We start from the raw sequence: 16,201 nt of genomic DNA, 5'->3' as shown, positions 1-16,201 counted from the left end.
AAATATTGACAAGCCTGATTCTTGTCCTGCGGCAATCCCTGCTCCTACCATTTGCCACAGAGAGGTAACCTGGGAACCAGGGGAAAACATAGTCTCGGAGGTTGGGACATTCCTCCTGGAATATTGAGGTAATAAATGTATGACATAGTTTACTTTGCAGTACTTAATAATAAATTCATTAATAACCATGACTATCAATTTGTAGGAAAATTAATTAATTTGATTTTCAAATGAATGGGTAACCAGATTCAAACCCAAGGTTATCTGAAAACTCAGTAGGCTTGGAAAAGCCATTCCTGGGCAAGTTTGGTTGTAAGTTTGAATGAGTAAAGGATTTTCATGCATTCATTCAATCTATATATAATTAACTGGGAGTAAGACCCATTGCACTCCTGTGCTGCTTACTACTGAGTAGAGATTCATTGGATTGGATTGTGAATGTCTTATCACTGTTATTGATAATAATCCAGTCATTGTAATGAACTGAAATGGAGCTTTTTTTGTTCTAGAAAAAGGGATATTTATTATCCAAAGTGATTCCCTCAACACATGTGTTAAAGCTGAGACATCGAAGCTCATCCTTGAAGACTGCACTCAGCTTTCGAAATACATGTTATGGAAATGGGGTTCTAAACAGCATCTTTTCAACATCGGCCGAAGCACTTGTCTAGGACTCAATATCAGCAACCAAGAGCAGCCATTGGTCATGGCTGAATGCAATTCAGCTCAGCACTCACTGTGGTGGAGCTGCCTTGGAAAAGGGTTGATTGGTGCATCGCAGTACAAATTAGCACTTGAGAGTGGCAAATTTGTTGTGGCAAAAAGAAACTCAACATATGGATGGAAACAATTCCTGTCTCTTGATGGGGATCTTTGTGAACATGCATTCAAAGGTAAAATAAATATTTGCTTTCTTTCCATGCTTCCATTAATATTACTGGTAATAGGTGTTTTTTTTCCAAAACAGCATTTTACAAGTGACTAAAACAAACAGAAACAGGATCCAATCACATGGGTTAAGGAAAGCCATTTGTTGTGTGTGGCTTGCAAGCAAACACACCTTGAGCCAACTATTCCCACATTATGTGGAGAAGCACTCCAAAGAATGTTTCTTGTATGTTATGCATGCCATGAGTTTGATTTGCCGCAAAGGGCTTCGATCTCTCTCTAGGCTATCAGTGTGATACCTTTCTCAAATATTAATTCAGTTCAAAAAAGTGGCTGTGCTCTAAAAAATATTGTTTAGCTTGCTAATTTCAAAGCACTCCCACAGTCACCAGTTTCTATGTGCTTATGCTCCTAATTCTCAATCTATTTCACATGGCTAAGCCCAACAATTACTGGGCTTACGTGATACTTGTTCCAGTCGTGCTCCTGTGTGAAGCCTGCAATTCTGCATTCACAATTACAAACCTATTTATGAATCAATGATCTGCACAGTTTTGTGCTTGATATACACCATGTGTTCTGATGTTGCAGAAAGACCACCTGTGAATATAAGTTTTACAATAAATATATACTGCTTGTCTTGGGGTGCAGCCATTAGCTATTTGCAATGCATTATAACTAGATGTATGGCTGAATAAAAATACTGTAATATCATGGCTCGGTGGTGGAGCATTTAGTTTGTGTGCATAAGCTCTTCAGTTCTCGAGGTAGGGCTTGGGTTAGACCCCTGTCTGAAACCTTAGAGAGGTACTGCTGGTCAGTGTAAACAGTACTTATGGTCTGAGTCTGTGTAAGGCTGCCTCCTATGTTCTGTTGCAAATCAAGTTGTTACTATCAAGACATAATCCATACCAAAAGTTTGAGGGCAGAGGGGAGAAGAATGAATTTGATAGAGAAACAATGCAAATATATGGCCCTTATTTTTTAATGTTAAAGTACATTAAATTTGGAGGCTGTATCAATTTACACTGGTATAAGTACTGTATATGACATCCTGACACAAGGGCATCATTTGGATTTGATGGCTTGTGGAGTAATTTCTAATCCTTAGTTATCCTATGATGGTTGCAGTAATGCGTTTTAAAAGGCCAAGTCTACTGCTACCAAATAAAAATATGAGTGGATGTCCTGGTTTAGTAAGCTAACTCTGGCATTCTTTGCCCATGACACCTACATAATAATTCTTCCGCAATTTTGTCTTGCTACTATTAAAAATTAAAAACCATGAAACTAAAATAATGACAGCAGTTGAAAATCTTTTCTGATTGTAAATGGATGCATTTTTGAAGCAGTTCATTGTCACTTCTGCTATTCTACTACATTATAATATCAAGAAGAATGGAAAAACAAATATAGTTACAGTAACTCACAGCCTTGGTGTTGAAAATCTTGCATTATTGACATTCGATCCTAATCCCAAATGCATTTATTCTGAAGTACTACTGATTTCAAAGGAACTTCCTTTCATGTAAGTATGATTACTATTCCAAATCAAAGGACCATTATGATACCAGATTTGGGGGAGTACAAATTAGAGGGTTTCCTATTGTTTTCTATATATTTTTTTCTAAGTGATTTATCCTCGGTATTTTATTTCATGCAGAGACATATACCCTGTTGGGAAATTCCCATGGCTCGCCTTGTGTTTTTCCATTTAAATACAACAATCAATGGCACTATGAGTGCATCAGAGATTCCAGAGAAGATGACTATCCCTGGTGTGCCACAACAAGTCAGTATGAGCAAGATGAAAAATGGGGACTTTGCCCAGATTCTGGTATGTGCTCGTGTTCTTCAACAGTTAATGAATAACAAGATAGTCACATCTTACATGCTACATTCAGTATGTCCCATACCTTATAGCAGGAATTGCCAACTTGGTGCCTTCCAGATCTTTTTGGACTCCAGTTCCTATTATTCATGACCAATGGCTTTGTTGGCTAGGATGAACAACTGAAGGGCACCAGGTTAGTAAAAGCTGCCTTGTACTATCATAAAACCAAGTGAGAAATTTCGCCAGCATTCATCTGCTTTCTTTCTCTCCCTCTCTCTAGTTGGCCACTTTCAAAGAAAGTATTGGAGTACACTATGCTTGCAAGAACAACATTCACACATGATCCAGCCGAAGTTAAACACTTGCACATCCCATTGATTTCACTGGAAGAAAACAAAAGTGCACACTTCCCCCACTGAAATCAGTAAGATTTTCAAGTGTCAGTGTGTACTTTTTCCTTTTGCTGATACAATATTTTCAATTGTTATCATAGCAAGGGAGATGGACTTCCGATGCAACACTACATGCTCATTTCATTAAACGTTTCCCATGACTCTACATGAAAATATAAACTTTTGACTCCATCAGATCAGATTCTATTCCTCTTCTTCCCCCCAAATAATTCATTAAGGTCTTCCTGACATCATGGAGAGAAGTTGTTGTTATCTTTGTATGAGATTTGTTATTTCCTCAGCCAGTTCCATCAATATGCAAACATAAGAGCGATTCCTTACATCTTAGGTTCAAGTATTTAGCAGCCCCATAACCACCTAGCAAGAAAGATACAACTTTTGAAAAGGAATTCCCACTTGTTGTTTTTAAAGATCCAACCATGTTTTCCTTATGTGCAAATACAGCAGGAATCATGTCTCTGTCCTGTCTTAATCTAGAAGATAGAAGAAAGGGGAGGATTTTTAAGAAGCGAAGAAGCTTTGAAGTGCACCTCGGATATAAATGCCCTAGGAAAACAAATGTTGCCTTTGAACAGTGTCCCCTGCTACAGTACTTGCAATTTGTATCAATTTATTTATTGTTGCAGTTCTTACTAATCTGAGGGTTTAATTGTCCATAGCTGCAGTTGCCGCATGATGTAGCAAATCACTTCTAAACAAAAGAAATGTTACTTAATATGCACCTCTGTCTACTAACTCTATTTATGTGTCTATTAGTCAGTGGAGATCAGACCAATAAATGGACAGTGAGAAAGGAAAGATGGGGAGGTAAATGTTTCATTAGATGCTGCTCACCAATTCAAGTGACTGTTTCCTTAATTGTCAAAACTTGTATTACTCACTGACATTATCAAGACAGGAGGAATTCAGTCCTATGTGTGAAGTTGATTTTCCTTTTCCTTTTAAATTTCAGAGTGCATCCTACTTCCTGATATAGTTTTGACACCAGAACATTGAAAGTGAATTTGTAATAATAGCGTCCTAGCAGTTCCATTTGTTCATTTGGTGTTAATTAAGCTAGATTGTTATCTCAGAGTGTTATCTTTCTTAATTGCTTTGTAATATCATGCTGTTTTTAACTGATTTCTTTCTCTTTTTTTCACACAGAGACTGGCTGTGACATTTTTTGGGAGATGAACGCAGACACTCAGATCTGTTACCAATTCAATCTTCTTTCTGTTCTCTCTTGGAATGAGGCACGTGTTGCATGTCAGAGACAAGGAGCAGATTTGCTAAGCATCACAGATATGGCAGAACAGAAGTATATTAGTGGTCCACATGGTAGGTTTGAAACCATGTTTGTGAGTGAAACCTTTCATTTGACTCTGTCAGCGGCTAGAATAGGAGAGCTGTCCATTTCACATTTGATCCTAGTTGCTCTAGCCCCATTTGTGCAAAATTCATTGGTCCAGTTCACATGTAATGTGAAACCATAGTTTAACACTACATGAAAGAGCAGCAACAAACCTTGGGCTCACATACTCCTTCCCCTCTCTTCCATGTTCAACCATTGCACAACCCTTCCTCTTCCTGTTTTCATGTAACTGGAGTTTCTATTATGTCTTAACTGAGAATTCTGATTAATTTAACATGGTTTATTGAATCAAGCCAGCGTCATAAATCACAACTTGATCCTGTTTTGTTTCAACAGTGCATAGTTTAAAGTAGCCACAGTTTGTCCTTTTCAGCCATAAAGAAAAACCACAATTAGCTTGTGACAGAAAACAGATGCTTTCAATCTCTTGTTAGGGGATATGGGAGTACACAAGCTTGAAAATCACTGTTGTTCATTTACATAGCACTAAACTATGGTTTAGCATTATGTGTGCAACATGTCATTGTAATCCTGAATGACAGGTGATTCATAAAGAGGCATAGCTGTGCTTCTCAAACTTTTTCAACCATCCTACCGCCTCCCCAAACACCCTAAATTGCACCTTCCAGATTCCCTTCTCCTACAACCTTGTTCAGCAGGTAAACCCATGGGGAACTTTGTGCTCATCCATGTGGGTGGCTATCATAGGACATAGGGATCATCTTGCTCCTTGTCTACTGCACTGGATGTGTCCTGGCCTTCCTATATGTTGGGGGCATGGTAATAGGAAAGAGCCCATGCACTTGGCGGAAGACATTCATTAGTGTGCAAGAGGATCTATAGTTTGTGATGAAATAATATTAAAAGTTTCAATATGACTGCTCCTACTTCCCCTTCCACGGTTAATCTCCCCACCCTCACCCTGCGCACTCTTTTCCTTTCCTTGGTTGGGAGAGGCTAAGGGGGAAAGGCTGACAGCAGCTAAACTTACTAATACCAGGAGAGAGGTTAGCAGTACATGTTCAACTGGAGTGGTGAGAGGAAGAAGGAACTACACTTGTCCCACGTAGGCAAGGAGGCAGTGCCATATTATCAAACAGGCAGAGCAGGCACGGGCCTATTGGCACCACACCTTTTAGGAGCCCCAGGATAATGAATCAAAATAATATTGATTTGATTTTGAAAGAAAATTGCAAAAACATAATAGGAGATAATTTGCGATTTCAACTTCAAGCAGGCACTGCAAGGAGGCTCCATCCAAGTGTTTAAAATCAATGGGCTCATCCCTGTTACACTGCTTGGCATCTTGGGGTATCAATGGAGTTGAAAGTGATTCTTGTTTCCTCTGGCAGTAATGAATGCAGAATGCTGTTACCTGTACCTCCTGCTGATGTCTCATTCTCCCTAGTGGAAGGTGGAGAAAGTAACCTACCAGCTTGGAGATGCAATTCCTGTATAAATTGGGCAATACTGAACTGGTACCTGAATGTCAAGCTAGATCTCTTGTTACACTGCAGAACAGGTGGGCACAAAGGAAGTTCTGATGTGGACAGGTTTAAATCAGCTGGATGGAGCCGCTGGCTGGCAATGGTCAGATGGAGCACCCTTGGCATTTGTGAACTGGCGATCAGGTACGCAGATCCTCATCCTTGGCTCTGTTATAACACCAGGATTCTATGGCTATTGCTATTGCTATTGAACTCAAAATACGAGCTGGCAATAGTATGTTCCAATATAAACATTAGAAAGACCAGGTTCTGAGCTTTCTGTTCCCCTGATTACTGGTAGATGCAAGAAGTTAATACACATGCAATAAATTACTGTTTTAGAATGCTGTTTTAACTGTTTTAGAATGCTTAAATTCTATCCATCTATTCACCCATCTATCCAGTAGTTTGGCAATGGACAAACTAGGGGATAGATGGATGAATAGATGGATTGAATTTATATCCTGTCCTTTCTCTCGAAGGAGCCAAGAGTGGCAAACACATCCACATTTTTTAAAAAAACAGTTACAGTTAAAAATGTTATTTCATCCACTGACCTCAGAGTTGCCAAGAACAGAATTTTTCAGCCACCAAACTGAAAAGAGCCAGTGTCAGACTAGGACCTGGGAGAGTCCAGGGTTCAAATCCACACTTGGCCATGAAGCCTCGCAGGGTTGTTGTGGGGATTAAATAAGATGGGGAAGAACCACCTTGAGCTCCTTGGAGGAAAACAGTTGGATGTAAATTCTATTTTAAAAAATAAAACAATACAATTAAAAATAAAATATGGGATAAAGTAAGTGGTGCACTTCAGGACACCATTTGGATGGAAGGCTAAACTTGCCTGATAGCTTCTAAACGAAAGCCATTGAGAATCATGCCTGCCCAGATGTGGTTCTGTTCCTTGGTCCTCATTCTGGACTTGGAGAATCTTGCTGATTGGGGCAGAATGTCAGGTTTTTAGATACAGAGATATATATAAAATACCCGCTGCATATTGTATTGTACTGTACACATGGTGCTAAAATAATATTCTGTTTGCAGATCCTTCTGACAGCTCTCTTGGGCAACATCGCTGCAAAGTGTTTAACTCAAAAATACAGCAGGACTGGCAAAGTTACCCATGTGAATCTGGATTACCATATGTATGCAAAAAATATTTAAATGCTACTGAACACGAAGCATTTGGTGAGTCTCTAACCAGCAATGTAATTTGATCTGTGAGGCTTTTTATATCTCTTTCTACTTTTAATAAGGGGGACATATGTACATTCCACATCTTGGGCTTCAGGCAGTTTGAGTGTTTGGGAATTACAAGATGTGCTAAGTATGCCAATTGAATTCAGGAGAAAGGTAGTTTCAAGTATAAATCATTGTTCAGGGTCCCTTTGTTTGTAAATTGGCATATAAGCTTTGAAGGCAATCGAACACTTAACAATCCCACTTTTACCATTCTGAGGGCAAAAAGCGTACCTATTTCATTAGATTTTAAAGAGGAGAAATTAGCTCTTCAGAAGAACATTTTCTGCATGTAGTGGAGAATAGAATCCCATTTATTCATTTTTTTATCATTTCATTGTGCAGGAGTGGGAAACCTCCAGTCTGTAGGCCTAAGTTAGTCGTCGTCGTCGTCCCCCGGCCTTCTCCTTTCACCTACACCTGATAAAATAATACATAATACAACTGATCAGCAATGTTGGCAAAGGTCCCTCCACTGGGCTTCTCAAGCACCGACAATCAACTGAGTGGCACTTGGGAAGCACATTGTGCCGATGTTGGGCTTCACAAGTGCTGATGAATCAATTGATCTTCTGTGCTTTGCAGACTGTTTTGCTCACAGTTTGACTTCGAACTGTACAGGCTGAATCGGGTCACATTGCAACAGCATTGTGATGTCACGTGATTGACGGGGGGGCCCAGTTTTGCCTACCTGTTAGATTTGGCCTGCAGGGGAAGATTTGGCAATAAGGATGCGGCCAGTTGGCCAGATGCAGTTCCCCAGCCCTGTCAAGGTGGTGTTATTATAGATTATAGTCCAAGGATCGCCAGGCTTTTTGGACTAGTAAGTACAGTTAGACTTTTGAGAGAGTACTGCAGCCACCACCGGTCACCAAATGGCTGCAGTGGTGAGCATGGCAGAACACAAAATTAGAGGGGATATACTCATTGCAGTTTCTCTTCCCTGCCCAGCCCTAATGGGAGCCAACTACAGTAGTACCTCGGGTTACAGATGCTTCAGGTTACAGACTCCTAACCCGGAAGTAGTACCTCGGGTTAAGAACTTTACCTCAGGATGAGAACAGAAATTGTGTGGCGGCAGCTGGAGGCCCCATTAGCTAAAGTGTGGGTGGCGCTGTGGGTTAAACCGCAGAGCCTAGAAATTGCCGATCGGAAAGTCGGCGGTTCGAATCCTCGCGACGGGGTGAGGTCCCATTGCTTGGTCCCTGCTCCTAGCAGTTCGAAAGCACGTCAAAGTGCTAGTAGATAAATAGGTACTGCTCCGGCGGGAAGGTAAACGGCATTTCCGTGCGCTGCTCTGGTTCGCCTGAAGCGGCTTAGTCATGCTAGCCAGTAAAGCGAGATGAGCGCCGCAACCCCACAGTTGGTAACGACTGGACCTAATGGTCATGGGTCCCTTTACCTTTACTTTACCTCAGGTTAAGAACAGTTTCAGGTTAAGAACGGACCTCCAGAACAAATTAAATTCTTAACCCGAGGTACCACTGTATCTCTTATTGGTGCAGATTCCGGAGAAGGTTGTTTTTGTATGCAAACAAGCAAACAGATTTTTTTTTTCTCCCCTTCTGAAAGAATTTGTGAGCCTTTACAATGGTTTAAGCTTTCTAAAACTAACAAAGCTTTCCCTGGAGTTTTAATGGAACCCAAAATGTGGAAGCATACATAGGCTTATAATTTTAGAATAGATGTTAATTTCAGCAACATTTTCTTTATTCTGTTAGGGCAGAGGTGGGCAACCTGTGGCCCTCCAAATGTGGCTGAATTATAACTCACATCACCCCTGACCACTGGACGTTTTGGCTGGGGCTGGCGGGAGTTGGAGTCAGCAGCATTTGGAGGTCCAAACGTCCTCCACCCTTCTGTTAGGGTCTTGCTCCAGAATATAGACAAATACAGCTGAGACCTGTATGTTGTTAGTAATGCATTGGTTGTTAATGAACACTATTTACACAAAGTACTCAGAAGTATGCCCTATTACACTGGTACCTCGGGTTAAGTACTTAATTCGTTCCGGAGGTCCGTTCTTAACCTGAAACTGTTCTTAACCTGAAGCACCACTTTAGCTAATGGGGCCTACTGCTGCTGCCGCGCCGCTGGAGCACGATTTATGTTCTCATCCTGAAGCAAAGTTCTTAACCTGAGGTAATATTTCTGGGTTAGCGGAATCTGTAACCTGAAGCATATGTAACCTGAAGCATATGTAACTTGAAGCGTATGTAACCCGAGGTACCACTGTACACTCAGTGAAAGGTAACAGTATAGGTAAATCAGTCTGTTTCTGTTCTGTTTGACCCATAAGTCTACATCACGGCTGTCAAACACAAGGCCCGTGGGCCGAATCCGGCCCGCCAGACCTCGTCATGTGGCCCGTGTAACCGCCGGCGGCCGCCAGCCTTCACCTTTTATTCTTGCTTCTTTTTTTTTTACACAAGAAAACTGCCTCTTCAGCGCATGCGCGGCAGCCTACAAGCCAGAGAACATCTGCCCTCTAGCGGCGCCGGCCGTTCTACACAGGAAACCTCCACTTTACATGCATTTAGGAAACCTCCACTTGTTTTTATATTGAGCGCATATTGAGTCCTATAGATACAACCGGCCCTTTGAGAGTGACCAAACTGCTGATGCGGCCCCCGATGAATTTGAGTTTGACACCCCTGGTCTACATTAACCTGAAGTTTTAAAAAAATCTGTATGAAAATCCAATTTATTTATTTTTTAACTCATGCATTTTTAAATCATTTTGATATTTTTATTGAGTGAGAACTGCATTGGAATGTTCAGGAAGCTCAAAGGTTGATGGGTAACTGTGGTGGCAGTCTTTATTTATTTATGCATTCATAAAATTTAGATGCCACTTGACTCTAAAAGAACCTCAAAGTGGTTTGCAAAAAAAGTCTTTACTATGTCTACTTGGAAATAAATGGAGTTAGGATTGCGTATTAGGCTGGAAGGTGTGTTTTAGGTCAGATTATGTCGGAATTCACAAAGACTGAATTTCTTGAACATTCTTAGGGCAATTTTATTTTCTTTCTTTGTGTGTGGGGGTGCTTATGCATGCATAAACATATTCATATAACACATTTTTGCACTGTAGCTAGTTCTTGCTAGGCAAATGTGTTCTCTTTTCTTAAAAAAAAGAAATAGTGAAAAGAGCTATTATATATGTGCATGTATATTGCATAAATAGATTTATGAGGACTAGGAAAGAATTCATTTGGTTAATATAGCCTTGTTTCTGTACATTTTAATTGAAAAGATTCGTGGAAATTTTATCCTACCGACTGTGACTATAATTGGTATCCATATAATCGTTACTGCTATAAACTTTATAAAGAAGGAAAAAACTGGAATGAAGCTTTGCTTTCCTGCCAGGATGATAATAGCACACTCATTAGCATAACCTCTTTGGCTGATACAGAGATGCTCATTAATCTTCTTGAATATGGTGAGTTCTCATAGTTAATGTGCACTAAACATTGGTTTCAGGTACAGACAATTTTCCTTTTAAAAGCAGCCACTCTGAATTCCTTTCTGTCAAGTGTGACAATCCAACCCAAAGTCGATAGAAAAACCCCATTGGGGGCCAGTGTCAGAAGTTGGCATCACCAGGAATTTGCTAAAGGCTTAGGGCCCCAAGAGGGCGTACCTGCGCTAACCCCTAACCTGCAGCTCAGGAGCAATATCAGTGCAAGGAAGAAGAGCAGCGTAAAATGTTCAAATATGCTGAAGAGGATGATCTGATGAACAGGATAAGAGAAAATGGAGATAAGGAATATAAGGAAGAATGGACAATGTTTATTGAATATTTTAACAACCAGTATAGAACGTATACATAGCTTAGCAGGTCTTGAGTAAATCCAACAGAGTTGAAATAGATAGAGTATTTAATAGATAACAAATTGGATGGTTAAAAAGATGTGGATTACATGGAGTAGTAGAAAAGCAAAGGAATCAGGAAAGTGTGGAAGGGAAGTCATATGGTATATGTATGCATGCTGTATTTGGCATGAAGCTGTTAGTGGCACAGGGGAAGGGGAGGAGGGTTAAATATGCTTTCTGTTTGCATGTTTTTGAAAATGCAAATAAAAATTGAAAAGAAGAAGAAGATAGACAAAGAGAAAGGGAAGGGACATTTATTATTTATTTATTTTTATTTGTGCTCTCTCTCTAGATATATTTAAAAATATTATATCAGTAAACTGCATAATATAATCCGTTTAAATTACATTCACAAAACAAGCACAAAATAAATCACAGAGCAATACATCAGCAAAACTGAATTACCCCTTAGAGAAATCCTGGTATGTATGTGTAGAGGGAGGTGTGTGATTGGCGTATGTATGTGACTTTGATCCCGCCTCCTTTACCTTTGCCCACACCCACTGCTGGCAGGTGAGCCTTGGAAGGTTACTCAGGTGTGAATGTGGCCCTCAGGCTGAGATGTTCCCCTGCCCTTGTTCCAGGCTGATGTGCTGAGTTCAAAGCAGGATGAGGAATTTCCAGTGCCTTTGAACACCAGGAGCAACAATGGCAGAGTGGCATTGCCCTCATATTCCCATCCCCATTGACCTCTGCGGCAAACAGGATGCTACACTAGATTGGCCTGATCAGCGATTTCTGCCCAGGCACTGTTTCCGACTGCCATATTCCAGCTGTGTCTGGGAAATTCCGGATGTACGGCAGCCCTCAAAACAGTAGTTCACCTGCATGTTAGGACAGGGCATCAAATTAGGGGCCTGTCTAGGTTGCAAAAGAGTAGACTAAAATATGGAGACAACTTTGTGTGTGTGTTTTTATTGTGCTGTCGAAAATGACCTGGTATGTCCAAATCATCTTAAAATGCACTTAATTGTATACTACAGAAAATGTGACAGAAACTTGGCTTGGACTGAGCAGTCATAAGACCCCAGTTGAGTTTCAATGGTCTGATGGATCTCCGGTAACCTTCACTTACTGGCACAAACAAGAGCCAAATGTCCATCAGGGGGGAAATCAACTTTGTGTTTCAGCTGAGCAATATGTATGTTTTATTTATTTTCTCTTTTTTATATATAAAAATAATAATATTTTGTAAATGTTTGTCCTAGAAGTGGTGGTTTTTGTTTGTGTGTGTTTTGTTTTGCTGCATTATGTGTGCAATGCCTCAGAAGTAGAATATTCTGAGAGCTCTATTTGCTTGATGATTCTCAAGTAATATAATGACTGCTCTCATGCACGCAGCAAATCATAATGGAACAATATTCATCCACAATTACCTTGTCTATCCAGTCCAAATGTGTGTTAATAAGGCACAGCTCTCCTCTCCTTAGGCTGTTTGCTAAACCTTCTTCCCCTGTAGGCCCACTGGTTTTTCAGTTCCATTCTTTCCCCCTCCTGCACTATCTCAGGGCTTTGAGTGCTCTACCTATTCTTTTTTTCAGAATCATTATTCCTATTTCACATTTCCTGACCTTTAGGTTTCTACTCTCCTCTCCTAGTATCATAACCTCACACTTGGCCACTCAGTTTTCCCTTATCCTCAGGCTGTAGATGAAATGTCCTCCGAGATAAAGATTTTGCAAAAACACAATTCTTCACTGTTTGGCTTTGACCCGTTACAATATCGGGAAATACTCTGACACTTCAGAGTAGCTCATCAAGCCCTTGAGACAATTCCAGAGGCAAATAGGTAGAATAAACAAGCAGTGAAAGCTAAAATGCGAATGCCTTGACTTGAATTTATCGTATTTTATTTAATACATTTATTATTAATGTGTGTGTGCATACACACACACACACACACAAAAATGAAGGTCACATCTAACGAACATTTGCTTAGTCAAGTAGAGACTACTTATGCACTTAACAGTATGAAACTCTATGGGGGATCTAAAAACACTAGCAGAATGCACAACTTCTACTTGTAATCGAAGTATTTTAATATTCTAAAACAAAAACAAAAACAAACCACCACCACCAGTTTTCCTTCACATGTTATGAATAAGTCCATTGAGCTAATACCACCCCCCCCCCGAAATAATGACATATTAAGCTTCATTAATTCTTCCTGTTTGTTTTTAACTAGGAGGGACGCTGGAAAGTTAAAAGTTGTAAAGATATATATTCTTATATTTGTAAAAGAGCAGGAACTGTTGGAAATCTCATTTCAGAGGAAGAATCAGGCTGCCCAGAAGTAAGTCTAAACCAAACAGTTATGCCTCATTTAAAATAGTAAATATTGGAAGTGTTTGAATATATCTGGATAGGAATTAAAGCATATTTAGAATTTCACACCTTTTCCCAATTTGCAGTCTAATCTTATGTATGTTTGTTCAGAAACAAATCCTACGGAGACCAATGGGATTTACTTTCAGGTAATAATGCATAGCACTGCTTCATTAACAAAATTCCAGTTTCAAAAACAAGTTGTGTTGCTATAGATCAGGGGTGGGCAGCCTCTGTTTGCCTCCCCGTTTGGCCAAGCCATGGCCACCTGCCCTAAAGCGTCATATATGACATCATCCTATATGACGTCAGGTGGAGGGCAGGTAAAGTCATGTCTGAGTCAAAAACAGGTTTGCAGGTACCACTGATCACCTGATTGGCGGGCTTTTACATGCACTTTGAAGCAGAATCTCTGTAAGCATGTTGGAACGCTTATGGATTGAGGTCATGAAGTTTTCCTTTTGTGGGTCACTTGCTCTGTCAGCGATTTTGAATGCAGTTCTTCTAACTTTCTACATCAAAAGGCACGGCACTTTGGTCGACCATCTGTACAAATAACAACTGCTCTATGATGTTTCATCTTGCCTGTGGCTTTTATACTGCTTCTAGAGGAATGACAGGGACACAGGTGGCGCTGTGGGTTAAAGCCTCAGCGCCTAGGACTTGCTGATCGAAAGGTCGGCGGTTCGAATCCCTGCTGCGGGGTGCGCTCCCGCTGCTCGGTCCCAGCGCCTGCCAACCTAGCAGTTCGAAAGCACCTCCGGGTGCAAGTAGATAAATAGGGACCGCTTACCAGCGGGAAGGTAAACGGCGTTTCCGTGTGCAGCTCTGGCTCGCCAGAGCAGCGATGTCACGCTGGCCATGTGACCCGGAAGTGTCTCTGGACAGCGCTGGCCCCTGGCCTCTTAAGTGAGATGGGCGCACAACCCCAGAGTCTGTCAAGACTGGCCCGTACGGGCAGGGGTACCTTTACCTTACCTTTTAGAGGAATGACAGGATTGAAAACAACTATTTCTTTAACACAGAAGGTTGTGTTAACCTTCTATCCATACATGGACACTAGGATTAATTGGCTATTAAATTTCCTCTTTCGAAAATTATTAATTTATATCACTTGCTTTCTCTACTTTGGGGTGTGTATGTGAAAGTTGTCTATAAATATATCAGTGTTGTTATTCAGTGACCATTTAATATATTGAAATATTGAAATTCAAGACAACTGAGGCTCTTAGAAGTACCCAGTGAGACACAGGTAGCCCTCATAGTGGTATAAATAGTTGATTTCTCACCTTCATTTTCATATATGCTGATATGCCCTCTACCTAGTCTTTGAATATAAAGTTAATGTAAAGGGTCACATATATTTTTGAATGGGATGATAAAGTTTAACATTCTGGAAGTTAGCTGCTAACTTTGTGAGACCGCTTAGAGCAACACCCCATTCATTTTCCTGCTTGCGGGTGGTCTGCCATGCACACAAGTCTGCCAGCATGCATGTGCTTTCTAATTTGCTGCAATATTTGGACAGCTCTGTGTGCATAATGAGGATGTGGGCCTTTCCCTGACACTTCATTGAATGGGAGAAGCCATTCATTGGCATGTACTCCCATTTGAGTACCAGAACTCCTGCATTCACAAGCAGCCTTTGGGCTGAAGGTCTTATTGAAAATCTGCCTCCATTTGTCATTCATAATACTGAATGTCGCCATTCCAATCTGAAACTACTTCTTCAATTCTAATGTCGATGCACAGCTAGCCAGGAGTTTAGTTGACATTTTAGAGTAAAAATTAGAGGATCCAGATCCAGGTCCATTTTGTTTACATTTGTGACTATGAGATACATGTCAGTATCTCTAAGTTCGTAACCCATCGGTGCCGTCATTTGTTCTTGGCTTCAGGCATATGTGCTTGGAAGACTATCCTGCTTATTTGCTTTGGTTGGGTTTTTTTTTTAAATCATTTTGATATTTCTGACAAATTGATGATTCTATATCTTTCTTAGACACTGCAGCAAAGTGCTCATTGCTCAGTTGGCCATATGCCATGTGATTTTATTACTAATTCAACAAACTGTTCCCCCCTTCTCCTAATCTATAAACTGCTAACAGAGGGCAAATGTTTTGTTACTGAGGTCAAATTCCTTAAGCTAGCTGTCTAAACACTAAAGCAGTGATTATCTAGGCACTTTCCCTAAGCCAGCTTTTGGAATGGCATCATGGAGCTGTCAGATGCTTGACAAGGAAGAAAGGAAGAAATGTTGCTTTTTGAAGCTGACAACATTTGGGTTAAACTAGGGTCACAATACTTACAATTTGAAATGTCAGAATTTCATGTAAGTAGCCAATGCTGTAACCAATTAATCCAGTTTGGTCCATTGAATTCCAGGGAAAGGAATTAGTTGATTGAACTGAGCTGATAAACTTATAACTTGGTGATGATTCACAAAATTAGTTGTTGTACAACCATTATGTGTCTATATTCTGTGACTTGGAATATTCAGAATTGTAAATGACTCTTAAACAGATCAGTTTCTTATAAGGTCCTCCAGTATTTCACTGGTGGGTAATCGTCAGCCCACCAGACCTTGGAGGTTGGTTTACTAGTCTGTTTGGGGCAAACCACACCCAACTTTCCCTGGTCTGACATATATAATGTCAGGCACAGGAAAGTTCAGGCTGTGGCTTGGAACTTCATGCTGCTGCTAAATGTAAGAAGAATTGAGAGCACACTCAAACTTGCACTCCGAATTTTTCCTTTGCATTCCTGGCTTGAAGTCAAGCTG

The 16,201-nt window shown here is 40.5% G+C and overlaps 1 protein-coding gene across 1 annotated transcript in view; it reads left to right on the top strand.

The window, feature by feature from the left end:
• The window catches only part of PLA2R1 (phospholipase A2 receptor 1), a 55,657-nt gene that overhangs the window by 2,231 nt on the left and 37,225 nt on the right, over nt 1-16,201 (top strand). The window contains exons 2-9 of the mRNA XM_081907158.1: nt 510-893; nt 2,552-2,725; nt 4,282-4,455; nt 6,007-6,120; nt 7,021-7,164; nt 10,472-10,660; nt 12,078-12,235; nt 13,280-13,387. Of these exons, the coding sequence (XP_081763284.1) occupies nt 510-893; nt 2,552-2,725; nt 4,282-4,455; nt 6,007-6,120; nt 7,021-7,164; nt 10,472-10,660; nt 12,078-12,235; nt 13,280-13,387 (1,445 nt within the window). The remainder of the gene's footprint in view (nt 1-509; nt 894-2,551; nt 2,726-4,281; nt 4,456-6,006; nt 6,121-7,020; nt 7,165-10,471; nt 10,661-12,077; nt 12,236-13,279; nt 13,388-16,201) is intronic.

The sequence above is a fragment of the Podarcis melisellensis genome (assembly GCF_964234715.1).
Source record: "Podarcis melisellensis genome assembly, chromosome: 1".
NCBI lineage: Eukaryota > Metazoa > Chordata > Lepidosauria > Squamata > Lacertidae > Podarcis > Podarcis melisellensis.
The sequence above is the reverse complement of the archived record's forward strand: the minus strand, read 5'-3'. Positions and strand labels throughout refer to the sequence as shown.